This window comes from Branchiostoma belcheri, unplaced genomic scaffold (genome assembly GCF_001625305.1).
Source record: "Branchiostoma belcheri isolate BF01 breed outbred unplaced genomic scaffold, Haploidv18h27 scaffold3, whole genome shotgun sequence".
NCBI classification, from domain to species: domain Eukaryota; kingdom Metazoa; phylum Chordata; class Leptocardii; order Amphioxiformes; family Branchiostomatidae; genus Branchiostoma; species Branchiostoma belcheri.
In genome coordinates, this window is record NW_017803909.1 from 256,200 (window position 1) to 269,343 (window position 13,144).

Genomic DNA, 13,144 nt, shown 5'->3' on the forward strand with positions numbered 1-13,144 from the left:
TTTAGAGCCTTGCTACCATGGTTTGAGATAGTCGTATAGAGAGACACATATTTTATAATAAGTTAATTCTAAACGCCTGTGTAAAAAGGTAACGTTGTTTCTGCGTCTTGTGACGACATAGTGTTCTATGTGTCGACAACCACCTACACATAAAATCTTACGTGGGGTGAAAAGTTTGGATATCTTGTGAGCTTCTACATGAGAGAAGTTCTGGGCGTTTTCTATGTGCGCAGCCAGGCAGGCGTTCTGGACACACAGGCATACCGTCAGCGGAGGGTTGTGCCAACAGTTTACCCCTCTCCAATCGAGCGGTCAAAGCTTCATTTGTCTGGCTTGTATTTACGGAATGCCGCGGGACAATGTAGCTAACAGACGGAAACAGATTAAATGCGGGTCCGGCTGCCTCTCCCTCTTTCTTCGGCATAATAAAATGTCACATCAACTGCGTGGTATAAAGCCGTACCTGGTACAACAGTATTGTATAATAGCTGTCCTAGTAGTGTGCACAATAACCGCTATGTTCATCTAGCAGTAAGAAAACGAACGGCACAAAAACAGCACGCAATATTTGTCCTACAACATGACGATGACGGGATAGTTGTAGGATGTGCTATTAGTGCATTCCATCCCATTCTACATGATCACCTACCCAAGCAAACATGATAGGGGGCTTTCAACCTACAAGTACCGTGTGGCGGACCATCCGAGACTAAGAATACTGTATTTGCATAGGGAGAAAGGTCGAGCATTGTCCTTACCGAATGCCGAGGTCATGTGTTGTAGACTAAAACTACCCACACAACACACGCAATTTTGGGTCATCAAAATACAGGTCTTTATTTTTGTCTTTCCGTCCAGACACAGGACATGTAAATACTACAGAAGGAAATATTCCAAAGTGTGTCTCCTCTGTTTCAGGTGGAGTGAGCTCCACTATAACGTTACACTAAATGGATTTCGTGTAACACATGTCAGTTGTCGGTATGTAGTTCAGACTCTAAGTGGCTGTCATCATCTAATTACAAAAATATTCAACTTTTCCGACTATAAACATCGCTATCAGTATCACAGCATCTGGCTCCTACTTTGCTGCATGTGAATCAACTCGCTGTACAGGTAATTATAGGAAAATAAGTGCTGTATACATTCGTCTATCTTTACATACAAGATCGTTTATAAACATGGAATGTTCGCGACTAGAATATGCAAGAACATGCTACGTGATATGATACATTTGTAACGTTAATCTTAATGATATACGATGTGATATATATGTGATAAAATAACATGGAATGAAACAAGAAAAAAACTGTACAAAATTAAATCTTCATTGGCAACTTTGAGAAGTAAAATAATAACATAATCCTCAAATACGCTTCTTCAATAAAGTCATTTTTCCTAAATCTTCAGCCGATGATGACACTGGGCACTGTTCTACAACAACTTTAGCTATCAGCAGAACAAACTTATATTTCCTACGTTTGATATTGTAGAGAAACATTTCCTATTTCATGAATACAAAGCACAGCAGAATGTGAACATCATAGATACAAATGCACTATAACCCTATAACACATTACGCTTGAATACACTGTAAATCTGCTATGTCATTGTACATTGTCTTGTGTCAGAGACGAGCACAATTATCTATCCTTCAACGTATAAATTCTCATTTTATAGTTTTGTTTTATGAGCAATAAATCGTAAGAGATTTCCATATATCTACGGTAAGGCACTTGATATTTTCTGAGACTATGGCTGTTGTTCTGACATAGTTTATCCTCATTATACAGCCATGTACGCACATGATATCCTAACACTGCAGTACTACAAAATACTCATTATCATTACTCTTTTACCTTGTATAAATAGAACGGAGTCCCGTTGGACTATCTACATAGAACATTTGGTGTCGTAGTACCCGGTGTGTATACTGGACTGTAGAGAGGAGAGAAGGTAGCTCGGTTTGCGGTCGCACATGCTGGAGTCTGCCATGGACTGTAGACCCCGCATGGACATGTTACCTGGAAAAACACAACGGGAAACATTGTCGTTATTGTTTGGTCGCACCCGAGTGATGTGTGTGGACGCCACATAGAGAGATATCAGCTTTACCTACAACCAATAGGTTATACAGCGTCTTCACTCAGATACAGAAAATAGTTAATTTGTGGTCAGAAACTTTCGTCTACTTTTATCATAACAGATATACCACAAGAAAAACGCATATACCACAAGAAACGGTGAACAGTTTTCTCTTTCTATTTAGGTTATCTACAAGATCATACGATAAATTTTGCAAAGACAATCGTATAGGGAAAGCACATTCTTGCCCAAAATATACAACAAGCATTCACATGGCAAGAGTTTGCTTTGTGGAGAAAGTGGCATGGCGAAATATACATACATCACATTATTGTGCAGAAAATACAAGACATTGCTAACAAGGCCCCTTGTATTTTCGTGTTTATATTTTAACAGAGGAAAGGAAAACATTTTGGAAGGAAGTAGGCGGTCAAGGAGAATTAGGTGCGACCGTCAAAAGGTGAGGAGAAAAATTAAGGGCCAAGGGCGTAAAGATCTCGCTCAAGACATTTGAGCCCCATGGTTCCGTAAAAAGGTTCACTAGCTGTCCTCATATGAAAGGGATTATTAGCCTCTTAGCAAGATTGTAAGTCTGCCGAAGTTTGTGTGTTAATTAGATTAGAGGTGTTGGTATTGTGTCGAGGGCTGGTGAACCACACGTTACGCTGCGGGGTGCAGACAAATCAGGCTCGGCGGGAAGTCCGTACAGCGCCGCCCACTCCCGAGGGGACGACCCGGGCACAACGCCACCCACTCCCGAAAGGAAGGCCCAGAGACGCCCGGGCACAGCGCCGCCCTCTCCCGTAGGGACGGCACGGGGAGCGGGGAAGCCAGGGCACAACTAGCTGACCACTCCCGAGGGGACGGCCCGGAGACTGCCCGGGCACAACTAGCAGCCCATTCCCGTTGGGACGGCCTGGGGGGACGCTCGGGCAGAGCCACCCAGTCCCGAGGGAACGTCTGATGGGTGCTCGTCCTGAAATCAGCTTCACACGGGCTGCATACTCTACGCATCTAGACTCGCATTTCAATATTTTTGAGGTGTTTCATATGATATATCAGACCCCCTATTTCTATGAAAGCAAGGTACCCAGTACGTTAGTTCTAGTACATTACGACAGCTATCAAAGCTTTAATTTTGGTCACTATCATTCATTAAATCGGTGCCGTGTCAATGGTTAAATGACGAACCCTTGAAGAAAACAGAGGAGAAAGTGATTTTTGTCCGGTATAAAATTGTTTTCTTACTTAAATGTTGCACGTTCAGTAGTCTGGTGTAATAGATAACCCGACAGGCCTGTTGGGATTAAAGTTGAACCGTGCATTGTTCTCACTATGTCACAAGTTCACGTCCATCTCCTGTTCCGTATCCTATATCCGGCCCGGTTGTGTATGAGTATGTATTACAGAACGGGTCCGGGGATATCTGCTGTCGCCCCCGACAACATTGTCCATTCGTTACGTTATCGTCTGGTTGGAGAAGTTTAACTAATGACCACCATCCACTTCTTGCTTAGTCTCCAAGTTTCTGTCAAAGTTGCAGCCGAGAACTCCAGACTTTATCAGAATGCTTCAGAGCCGTAGATGTGTGTGGTGGTATTGCTGCGTAGGAGATCGCTCTTGAAAACCGAGTTGGGGTTTCTGGTCCGTACTTGGGAGTCAGGAAAAGCGATGCCGTGAGATTGCGTCTCCTCGGGTGGTCTGATTTTCGTGGCTCAGCCCGCTGCATATTGTCCTGGCATTTTCCCGGGATGATATGTGCCCGAATTTGATAGCGGAGGTGCGGAAGAAATTAGCAAGCCCACACTTGGGCGACACACGCGACGTGCTGCCAACACGTTATACATGTACTAGTACATACTGGGCCGCGGCCGGGTGTATAGGGCAAAAGGCGGCTGCAATAGCAAAACTAACAAGACGCAACAAAAACGTTTCTGCTGTACGAATAATATACTAACGCATGATACCTCAAACTTTGTGAAGTGGTGCCAATACGCTATACTGTACATGTATACTGGGAGTCGTATAGGTCCTTTGAAAGGCGACCGCAATAGCAAAAGAAGGCACAGTAAAATGTTTCTATATCATACATTATAGAATATAATTATAGAATTATATGATTATATATTGTATTTCAATATCTAATCATTTGCGTCTTTTTGTGGCTTTAAGCTTTAGAGCAGTGAAGTTTTAGGGAGAACTAGAAAAGTAACTTCGGACAGCCTACTAACCGAGATTTCTACGCTAAACTATCACATTTGGACCGAATCTTGGACTGGAAAGGGCAACCTCTGAAAAACACCAAAACCCAGATGGACAAAGGAGATTTTGAGCCCCCCACCCCTCACCCCAAATACTGCATTTGACAGGCAATATGTGATGCACGGTTTTACAGAGAGATAAGCTGTATTAAGTCCAGTGTGGGAGAAAACACCCAGCATCTGTGGCTCAGTCAGATAAAGAACCTTCTGCAAATCCTGACCAGATCAGGCCAAGTCACCCTCGGCTCTGACGGCACACAGGCTATCTCTTACCGCCACAAAAACACGAATAACATGGAGAAAAACAAAAGAATGGAAAATAAACTTAAATCTCTCTTTTTTGTGGCATACAGAATCGCTATATATATTTCTATTTGCACTGCGAGACGTGGACAGGAATTATCCCTATCCGGCCTATCTTAACACAATTTTCAACAATCTGGACGGATTTAAACAATTAACCGGATTAAAAGATTATTTCGAGCAAATGGCAGGACCTAACAAAGCGTGCAGTCGAGGAATGTGATTAAGTTAACGTCTACAAATCTTCCAGTTAAGGTTACGGAACGATTTCATCAGATTCGCCAATAAAGATGCCAGTCATACCTGTTGTACCGGGATGGCGGTGCATTGACAGGAGACAGCGGAGTAAAAAGACGGTAATTTACTGAATTAGAAGCAGTTTTCGCACAAAAAAGGGACTGATACTCGAGAAAACTTTTAAAACTATGTCCTACATACTTCACGTTTGGCGTTGGGTGCTCAAAGGCGGGTTGATGTTGAAGTCAAACAAAATGTAAGAATTCAAAGAACGGAAGTGGGACAAGCTAAAGTACTGATATCTCTCATGAAATCCGACAGAAATTCCATGGTACGGATAGAGTTTTTTCCGAGTTTAACTTTCTTTGATCCCGAAAGCATACAGTATATCACAGTGTAGTAAAGAGCAACATTTACAGAAATAGGGCAAATGTGTACATAGCAGTATGGGTGAAAAACGCTGTATCCATAATTCATAGACAGCTACAATAACAGAACTACAATAGTTTGCTAAATTTTGCCGGAAAGGTCGTATATTTTATATATTTTACCACAAACCCAAAATGTACGTCAGATTCATCGCACACTACTATACTTTAAGTTGAAGACGACAATCGGATAGCGTTTTAAAAGGACCAAAAAGGGATACGTATTCCGACAAAAATGTCTCCCAGCTAGCAACTGTTTTCAACAAATTTTTGCCATGAACTTTCAAAGTATGTAAATATTAGATCCTTCCTGATGTTGTAACAGAAATATCGGCTGGTGAAGTGAAAATAACCACACTAACATCAGCATTTATTTGTGGCCACGTTGTAGGTGAAAATTTAATAAAATGAAGTGTAGATGAATGCCAAGGCCGTAGAATATTTGCCAGTTTTTTTACAGTGACAGTACCGATCGATATTCTGTCGAGTTTACCAGTTTAACAAATAATGGAGTTTCTGAGTAAGTGTCCCCACATACAACACGTTTATCCGAACATTGTTTGTCCTTTTGTCAACAGAATTACGGTATTTTATACGACGTACATGTAGGTCATGTCACACTTAATTTCCGGAAAGTTTTCTTGACACGGCGGTCTAGAGAATAATGCATACACGTCGGCATATACATTGTACGTGCCACGCTGTATATAACTTTTCAGCTTCGGTGTAGATGAATTTTTCTCTTTCTTTTCTAATTATAACAAGGCCAAGAAAGCACCACGCCTGCCAATTCCTTGCCATTCAATGTCCAATGATTTTTTTCAAGGTTCAAGTTTGAATCGGTGTTCTGACCGGCCTTCTCATCTCGAAGAAACTCGTAAAAGAATGAGAAAGTCCATCAAATGACACATTTTGGGAGGAAACTTCGATTCTAGTTTTCCTTAACTATCATCAATGTTCCTAAACGGTGTGTTTGGGTTTAATTACTTTAGGTGGAGCAGAGCTTTGTAAAGACCACAAGGACATCGTTCCCTGCTACGCCAGCGTCCCCGCGGAAAATTTACTGAAAATATTTGGACAGGCGAAGGTCTTTTTAGCGGAAGATCGTCGACGATACACATTCAATCGGTCAAGAAACGTAATTAGTAACATATATTAATGATTGTCTTGAAATTTTCTATGAAACAGGCGCGATTTAAAGGGTAGAAGGTGCGAACGAAGCACGTGGAACTCAAAGTTTACTACGACTCCCCGTGCGTTTACTATAGAGAGCCCTGTATTTAGATTTCTTAACAAATCAGGGCGTGTATAGAAACAAACTCCTTCACAATAGTTTACAATATCGAGGAGCCAGAATAAAGAAGTGGGTTGTGTGTGTTATAGACTGATTGCTGACGATTAGCTTAGAGCCCGGAGTATACAAAACGCTCGTGGCACACACAAGTGTTGAGTGGGTGAGACGTTTACACAAATTATATTGACACAAACGCAAGGAGGCTTCGCTGTCCCCCTGTATTCTCACACAGCCGCGCATGGACTAACTGTTTAGAAACGGTTTATATAAGATACACGAGGATCGATCTAATAGTTACAGAAATTATTGAATGGGATTTTGTATCACTTTCCCCTGCGACAAAGCAGGGGACAAAGCACGACGCGTGCTGCCCAGGGAGCGGGAACAAAACGCGCTGTAACCGTCCCTGTTGTTTTAACCTCCCGGGCGCTTCCCTGTTGTACTGTGCGGGTAAAGCAACACCCAGCCTGGCTACAGAGGGGATAATGAGGTACTACAGTGGCACGACTTTCATCATTTCGGAATATTAAATGTTCATCAAATTCTGCTTACTACTAACTATAAGAGTTGCATCCTATATGAGATAAAATCCTACATCTAGCGTTATCCTAATAGTTCCCACCTCGACTACAGTATAAGTCGTAAATTGCCTTCCCCGCCACGGTTCCGTGCAAAGACTCCAGAACTTTAACTTCTTGTGGTTAGCGGTTGAACAGAGGAGGTTCTTGTGTCTCACGGTGAACACCGCCGGGATACAAGAGGAAGTTACGGTTCCATCGGGAGATCGTCTTATTGGGATCTAACCTTAATCAAGGGGATGGTTTTACTGAATCCTATCTGTGAGAAGATGCTACAGCTGTGGCGAGAAACAGTTGAAGTACATGTTAAACCTGAGGTCGCTACACACACATAGGGCAGTGTGCTATGTGAGATGTTTTTGTTTTTTCAGTCTTTGATTTTGCGGACATCACAAACTCACGTAGCCTTTCTAAAATGGCTTCTCTTGTATCAAGGGAACGTCGTACCGTCACCAATCGTAGACAAACAATGGTCACCGGGGTCACAGTCTGCCTTAAAACGTTTTCTCAGTGTACAATCCGGCCACCAGATGGAAAACTCAGCCCAGAGAAAACCCGCGGGAGGAAGCAAATGTGTGTAAGGGTACGGCAAAGACTACAACGTGCGGTAATAAATAACCAACCTTGTGTTCTAATGATCCCCTAAAGACATCTACATGGCTGGTAATTTTCTTTGTGAGTGGGACAGAATGAGTGTAGAAGACAGCAATTTTAGAAGCTAAAACAGGATATATTTTAGCCAATATATACAAGTAGTTTAGTAGAGCCTGTAGCATTACTGGGTTCTGGGACACTAAGTTGGATAGAGCGCTCGGGCTCCTAGACACATAAACGTGTGAGTAGCCACTTCCAGTTCCAGGCTACTGTTACTTTGTTGTACGTGGCCGTGGATTCTTGTTCTTTATATAGCTACAGGGTCCGGTGAATAAATAGTAATGCCACGTTCTGGTGTTTGTGCTCGCGCCAGGGATGGCTGTAGGGCACCTCCCACTGTATCAGCACTGCGGAGATGTAAAGTGACAATGGCAGCCCTCACAGAGATGAATTATCTTGGAAGGAAACATACAAGGCCTTGGAGGAAAGGACGTGGTTTGGTCGCTGTTAGTAAATGTTTGTAGAGGATATTTAATATTCTGACAGGTATCATACGTCGATTCATCTATAGACCTTTTGTAGGCCTAAAAATTATAGAATTGGTTGTTCCTAATAGTTTTGGAGGAACCGGAGGCCTAAATCCCAATAGGAACCTGGTACGGAAATTGTGAAGGATGAAAGAAAATGAAAATAGCAAAATGTACCTCAACACCTCACGGACTAAGTCTGAACCGGCTTTGTGTTCGACGACCTTCGATGGGAAAGCCTACTAAGAAAAACATTGTGTAAAATGGGGATACAGAGAGAGGGGCACAAGGGACGATCATGCACCAGGAAACCACGCCTTGTAACCGGAGAGTTACTGACCAGAATTGCGGGAAAACATTACAACTCCCTAACAAGCCAGAAAACAAGTCGTACAAACGGCCGTAATGTGTTCCAGAGCGCGAGGGAGGGCCCGGGAGATCTGGAGAAACCGTTCCCTGCTCGCCACCTGATCCATCAACTACACTCCCTCGGCGGGAAACAGAATCAGACGACATTTGCGCGGAAATAGCTTCGCACACCTCATGAGCCGATTTTAATTCCAACTGAGGAAAGACCCAAACTTCATTTTACCACCGCAAAGTTTAAAGTCGGACGGGGAATCAAAACAGTAAATGGCCTCAACCTAACGTGATTGTGTCTTACAAAAAGTGTGCGTTTGTCTACCAGTCGGAAAATACTACAAGTTTATGTTACTGTTCCCGCTACAACTATTTTGAGAGAAATGGTAGGTAGAGTCACGGTGGTTGGGCGAGGTGTACAGGGGTTTCCTCACAGAAAACACACGGTATTCACAGGTAACAAGATACGTGGTTTCAAGGGATCTACTGAAGTTTAAGACCAATGGCATAGTTCATGATTTCCTCAAGTTGTCTCAATGGATATAGACGTGGAGAATGTATGTACTTAGTCTACATTTTCAAGGGTACTGTCCCCCATAAACAAACAAAAAGGCTCGCGAAAGGGATAAACTAGAGTCAGGAGTGTGTACCTTTCCAGAGTACACTTGCACTTGAAAACGCACATCTACGTTGCAGTTGCACTTGGAGGATGACAAAAGCAGGTGATGAAGAACTTGTATGCCATAAGCTGGCTAACTTTGCCTATGCCGAACCGTGAGAACCAGCATTCACAGGCGGAGCATTTCATCACCATACCCCGCGCAGGATTTATCTTGTACATCGGTGCATGCACACTTGAGGGCCGAGGGCCCATGGTGGCGAAGAACAATGCCTACAATGTAGCCAGCACTTCAAAGGCACTTGAAATGCACACCTGTAAAGCGAGAACGGTAAACGGCCGCTTAAATTGTCACCTGGCCATGCCGCGACACGCCAGGACTTCTAGTTATAACCAGGTGCGGAAATGAAGGAGCGAGGGAGTGGGCATATCACAACACCGCGCATACATTGGAAAGATTATGACGTGAACCGAGACTAAAGATCCCACACAACAAATGCCGCACTTCCCGTCCCAAAACCCAGACAGAAAATGTTCTACAAAAGGCACAGGTTCCCGACTTAGCCGTGTCTCCATTCAAGACGAACTTGGACATTATATTCGAGAACTTCAAGTTCATATCAAAGGCGAGCCCGTCTGGCAGCCGAGCGTCCAGACAGGCGTACCGCACAGACATTGAGTAATTGGGGTCTTGTAGGACCGTAGACCCTCGAAATTGGAACCAAGGTGGGAGATAATTGAACATGGGGACTTTGGCTCCTGTCTGAACCAGATCGGAATCTGTAGGAATAGTCCGGACTGCGGCGCTCGCTGTTTACTACGCAAGGCGATTTTAAGACAGTAAACACTGCGCCAAGATAGTAAAAAAAGTGCGAATACGATATAAGTGGGCATTTGGTTTTGACGATGATTTTTAAAGCTGGCCTCCAACGTGGGCGGTGGGGGAGATGTTATCGTTGATTTGCCCCGAGATGTCCCGATAATTTCTGCCTGTTCGCGCCGTGTTTTGTAAATCATTTCCAGGCGTTACAATCCCGCATATCGGCACGGAATACCCGATCGGGCGAGCTCGAGGACAGGATTAAACCCCTTTATTATGATGCCAGGGTTTCAGCTGTATTGTGACTGTACACACTACACATTTGTTTGCTACTTTGGTGTACATGTACCGTTCGTTTGGATGTAGTCGTAGACCACAAAGGCCAGTGTGTACGGGGGTGAAACGTGCTTAGACCAGCAATGACGGTTGGTATAAAGACAAACTGAAGAGAATAGTATGCCTGAAAAGGTAGGGTTGTTTGTAGTTAAAGCTAGAGAAGAGTGAAGGTGTGTTTTTCCTCACCTGCCATGTCTGACACGTCCTGTGTGCTGTGTTGCGGCAGGTAATGCTGCTGCTGCTGTTGTTGTACCGTCTCCCCCTGGGTCACGGGCGTCATGGCGTGCATGGGTGGGGACACGGCGGCAGGGGTGGGGCTGACGGTGTTCCCCACCCCACAGTCCTGCTGCTGCTTGATGTAGCGGGCGTGCCCCGTGGGCGCGGGGGCCCAGGACATCGTGTAGCCCGACGACATGTTGTCCAAGCTCGCGGTGGTCTGCGACGTGAAGACCGTGTTGGGCCCGTTCCCGTAGTCGTTAGCGGACATGCCGACAGAGCAGCTCGGCATGTAGGCACTGCCTGTCCCGCCGACTCCCGCGGCACCGTGCGGTGCTTGGTTGAGGTTCCCGCCGAGACTGCCAGGCATCGAGGACGTGTAGCTCATGAGTCCCGTGGTGTCCATGAGGCCCTGGGTGGAGTTGACCATACCGTTCAGCGAGTTGGCGCTGCACGGGGACAGGGACTGGAGCGGCGAGGTGCCCGTGCCCTGGCTTCCCGACAACATATCGTACCCCAGCATGGAGGCAGACCCCACCATGTTGTTCAGCATGCCGTAAGGCTTCAGAGCCTGGCACTTACGGCGGAACCCGCGCGGTCTCCGGCGGAACGACCCTTCCTCGAACATGAACTCGCTGGCGGGGTCGATTGTCCAGTAGTGTCCCTTCCCCGGCCTGCCCAGGCCCTTCGGCAGCTTGATGAAACACTCGTTCAGCGACAGGTTGTGTCGTACTGAGTTCTTCCATCCTTGATACGGACCCCTGGTGAACAAAAGTACATCATGATAATCATACTAAAACACACAAAACCAATTTGTAGGCTATATTATCTTAAACACCAGACTACGTTTCCTATTTCCCCCCTCTGTACAAGACTTGGTTATAATGTTTCTCTAAATCTACACTGGCCAGGGTGTACACTGGCCTTGTTCTGATTCAAGACAGTTTTGGGGAGAAACTCTTCTCAAAACAAAACACTGCTAGCACTAGCAGCAAAGATTGTACGTACTTGTTGAGGATTACCAAATATCTGTACTTCAAAGGGCAGACTTAAATATTTTGCAGATTTAGTGCCTCAAGTGTTTACTCATTGCTTGTTGTCTATTTCCCAGAAGAACGGATCTTCCCCCCGCTGGTCCCTTCTCGTGTACTCACCTAAAGAACGGGAATCTCTGCTGTAGAAACTGGTAGATCTCGCTGAGAGTCAGTCTCTTGGTGGCGGAACTCTGTATGGCCATGACAATCAGCGCGATGTAGGAGTAGGGCGGTTTCTCGTGTCGACGCACGCCGACGTTGGTCTTCTTCTTGCCGCTCTCGTCGCACGGGGTCGCCGACGTCGCCGTGGTGGTTTCCCCGTTCAGGGTTGTGTTGGTGGCGGTCTCCGTGGGCTGGATGTTCTCTACCGTTCCCTCCTGAGTCATGCTGAAGATATCCGAAAGTCCTCGGCGTCTCGATACAAAATAAAATCCGACAGATGTGTCAGTCCTGAGCCTAACTGAACAGCGGCGGGAGAGAGAACCAGGATCGTCCCGAAGTCTACGGTTCGTTAGCCCCAATTCTTCCGTGTATACAAATAAAGGCGGATTGATAGGAGGGAGTCCTTGCCGCTAGCGCGCAGCTCAATCCCGGGCGCAGTAAATATTTTAAACTTCTGTGTATGACTAGACGCAGACGGATCCGCGAGAGGACAGGTAGTGGTGGAGGGAGGTTCTGAGGCACACGTCCGATCCCGGCGACGTTCTCCTAGTGAGTGATAATGAGTGTCCGAGATGCTCAGTGTAAGAGACGGCCTGGTCCTGCGGAGTGTGGCGTGACACTGTGGTGCTTCCCTGCCCGGCTGGCCCTTATCTGCGACTCAGATCGCGATGTGGAGCCCGGGACTGTCCGGACGTGAGAAAAACTGCTCAGAGCCCGCCCCCCACATCGACGGACCAGCACCATTCCGCGCCCATCGGAGGGGTGGCAGGGTCTGGTAGGTCCGCACACATTCCCACTTTGTTTTCTTTCCAAACTTTACCAGCTCGTTCGGTAAATCACCCGGGGATGCCTAATTCCTTCACTAATGTGGTCACCCCAAGTTACAGAGTATTGTTTTTCAGGACTTCTCGCTAAGCCCCTCTGACTTAGTCGGTATAAAGTTCTATAAAAAGTCTTGCCCCATTGAAACTTGTTGAGGCCCGCCGTGTCCTGACCCTACCTGAGCCCCCGCATACTCGGGACATATTTCTAACGCACAGGTGTGTGAGCACAGGCGATACCTCGGACAGCCCCCGTGAAACTAGACACGGGCGAAAACGCGCTGGTCTTAAACGTTTGCTATTAAAAACAACGAATGAATGGCAAGTCTGTATAGCGGGACTGCTGTCGGGGTGGGCCTCGGGGCCTGACGAGCGTCGTCCCGAGCACATGGTTTATGTCACCGGTACCCACAACGCGCCATTCAGGCGGAGAGATTGGGGACGCAGATGTAGAAAGTTGGCAGCCAGA

At 45.8% G+C, this 13,144-nt stretch overlaps 1 protein-coding gene across 1 annotated transcript; it reads right to left on the minus strand.

Annotated features, from left to right (window-relative positions):
• Positions 1-819: 819 nt before the first annotated feature.
• On the minus strand, positions 820-12,759 carry LOC109473525 (forkhead box protein F1-A-like). Its single transcript, XM_019773405.1, has 3 exons — positions 11,813-12,759; positions 10,629-11,419; positions 820-2,024 (listed from the first exon to the last, which is right to left on the minus strand). Exons 1-3 carry the CDS (start codon positions 12,076-12,078, stop codon positions 1,894-1,896), a joined length of 1,188 nt encoding a protein of 395 aa, XP_019628964.1. The 5' UTR covers positions 12,079-12,759; the 3' UTR covers positions 820-1,893.
• Between the last annotated feature and the right edge of the window lie 385 nt (positions 12,760-13,144).

Bases quoted from the DNA above. Each gene is read 5' to 3' on its own strand.
- LOC109473525 (XM_019773405.1), bottom strand. From the start codon at position 12,078: ATGACTCAGGAGGGAACGGTAGAGAACATCCAGCCCACGGAGACCGCC. The intron at 11,420-11,812 runs GTGAGTACACGA...TTTGTTCACCAG, and splicing joins CAGAGATTCCCGTTCTTTAG to GGGTCCGTATCAAGGATGGA. The intron at 2,025-10,628 runs GTGAGGAAAAAC...GTGTTTTTCCAG, and splicing joins GGACGTGTCAGACATGGCAG to GTAACATGTCCATGCGGGGT.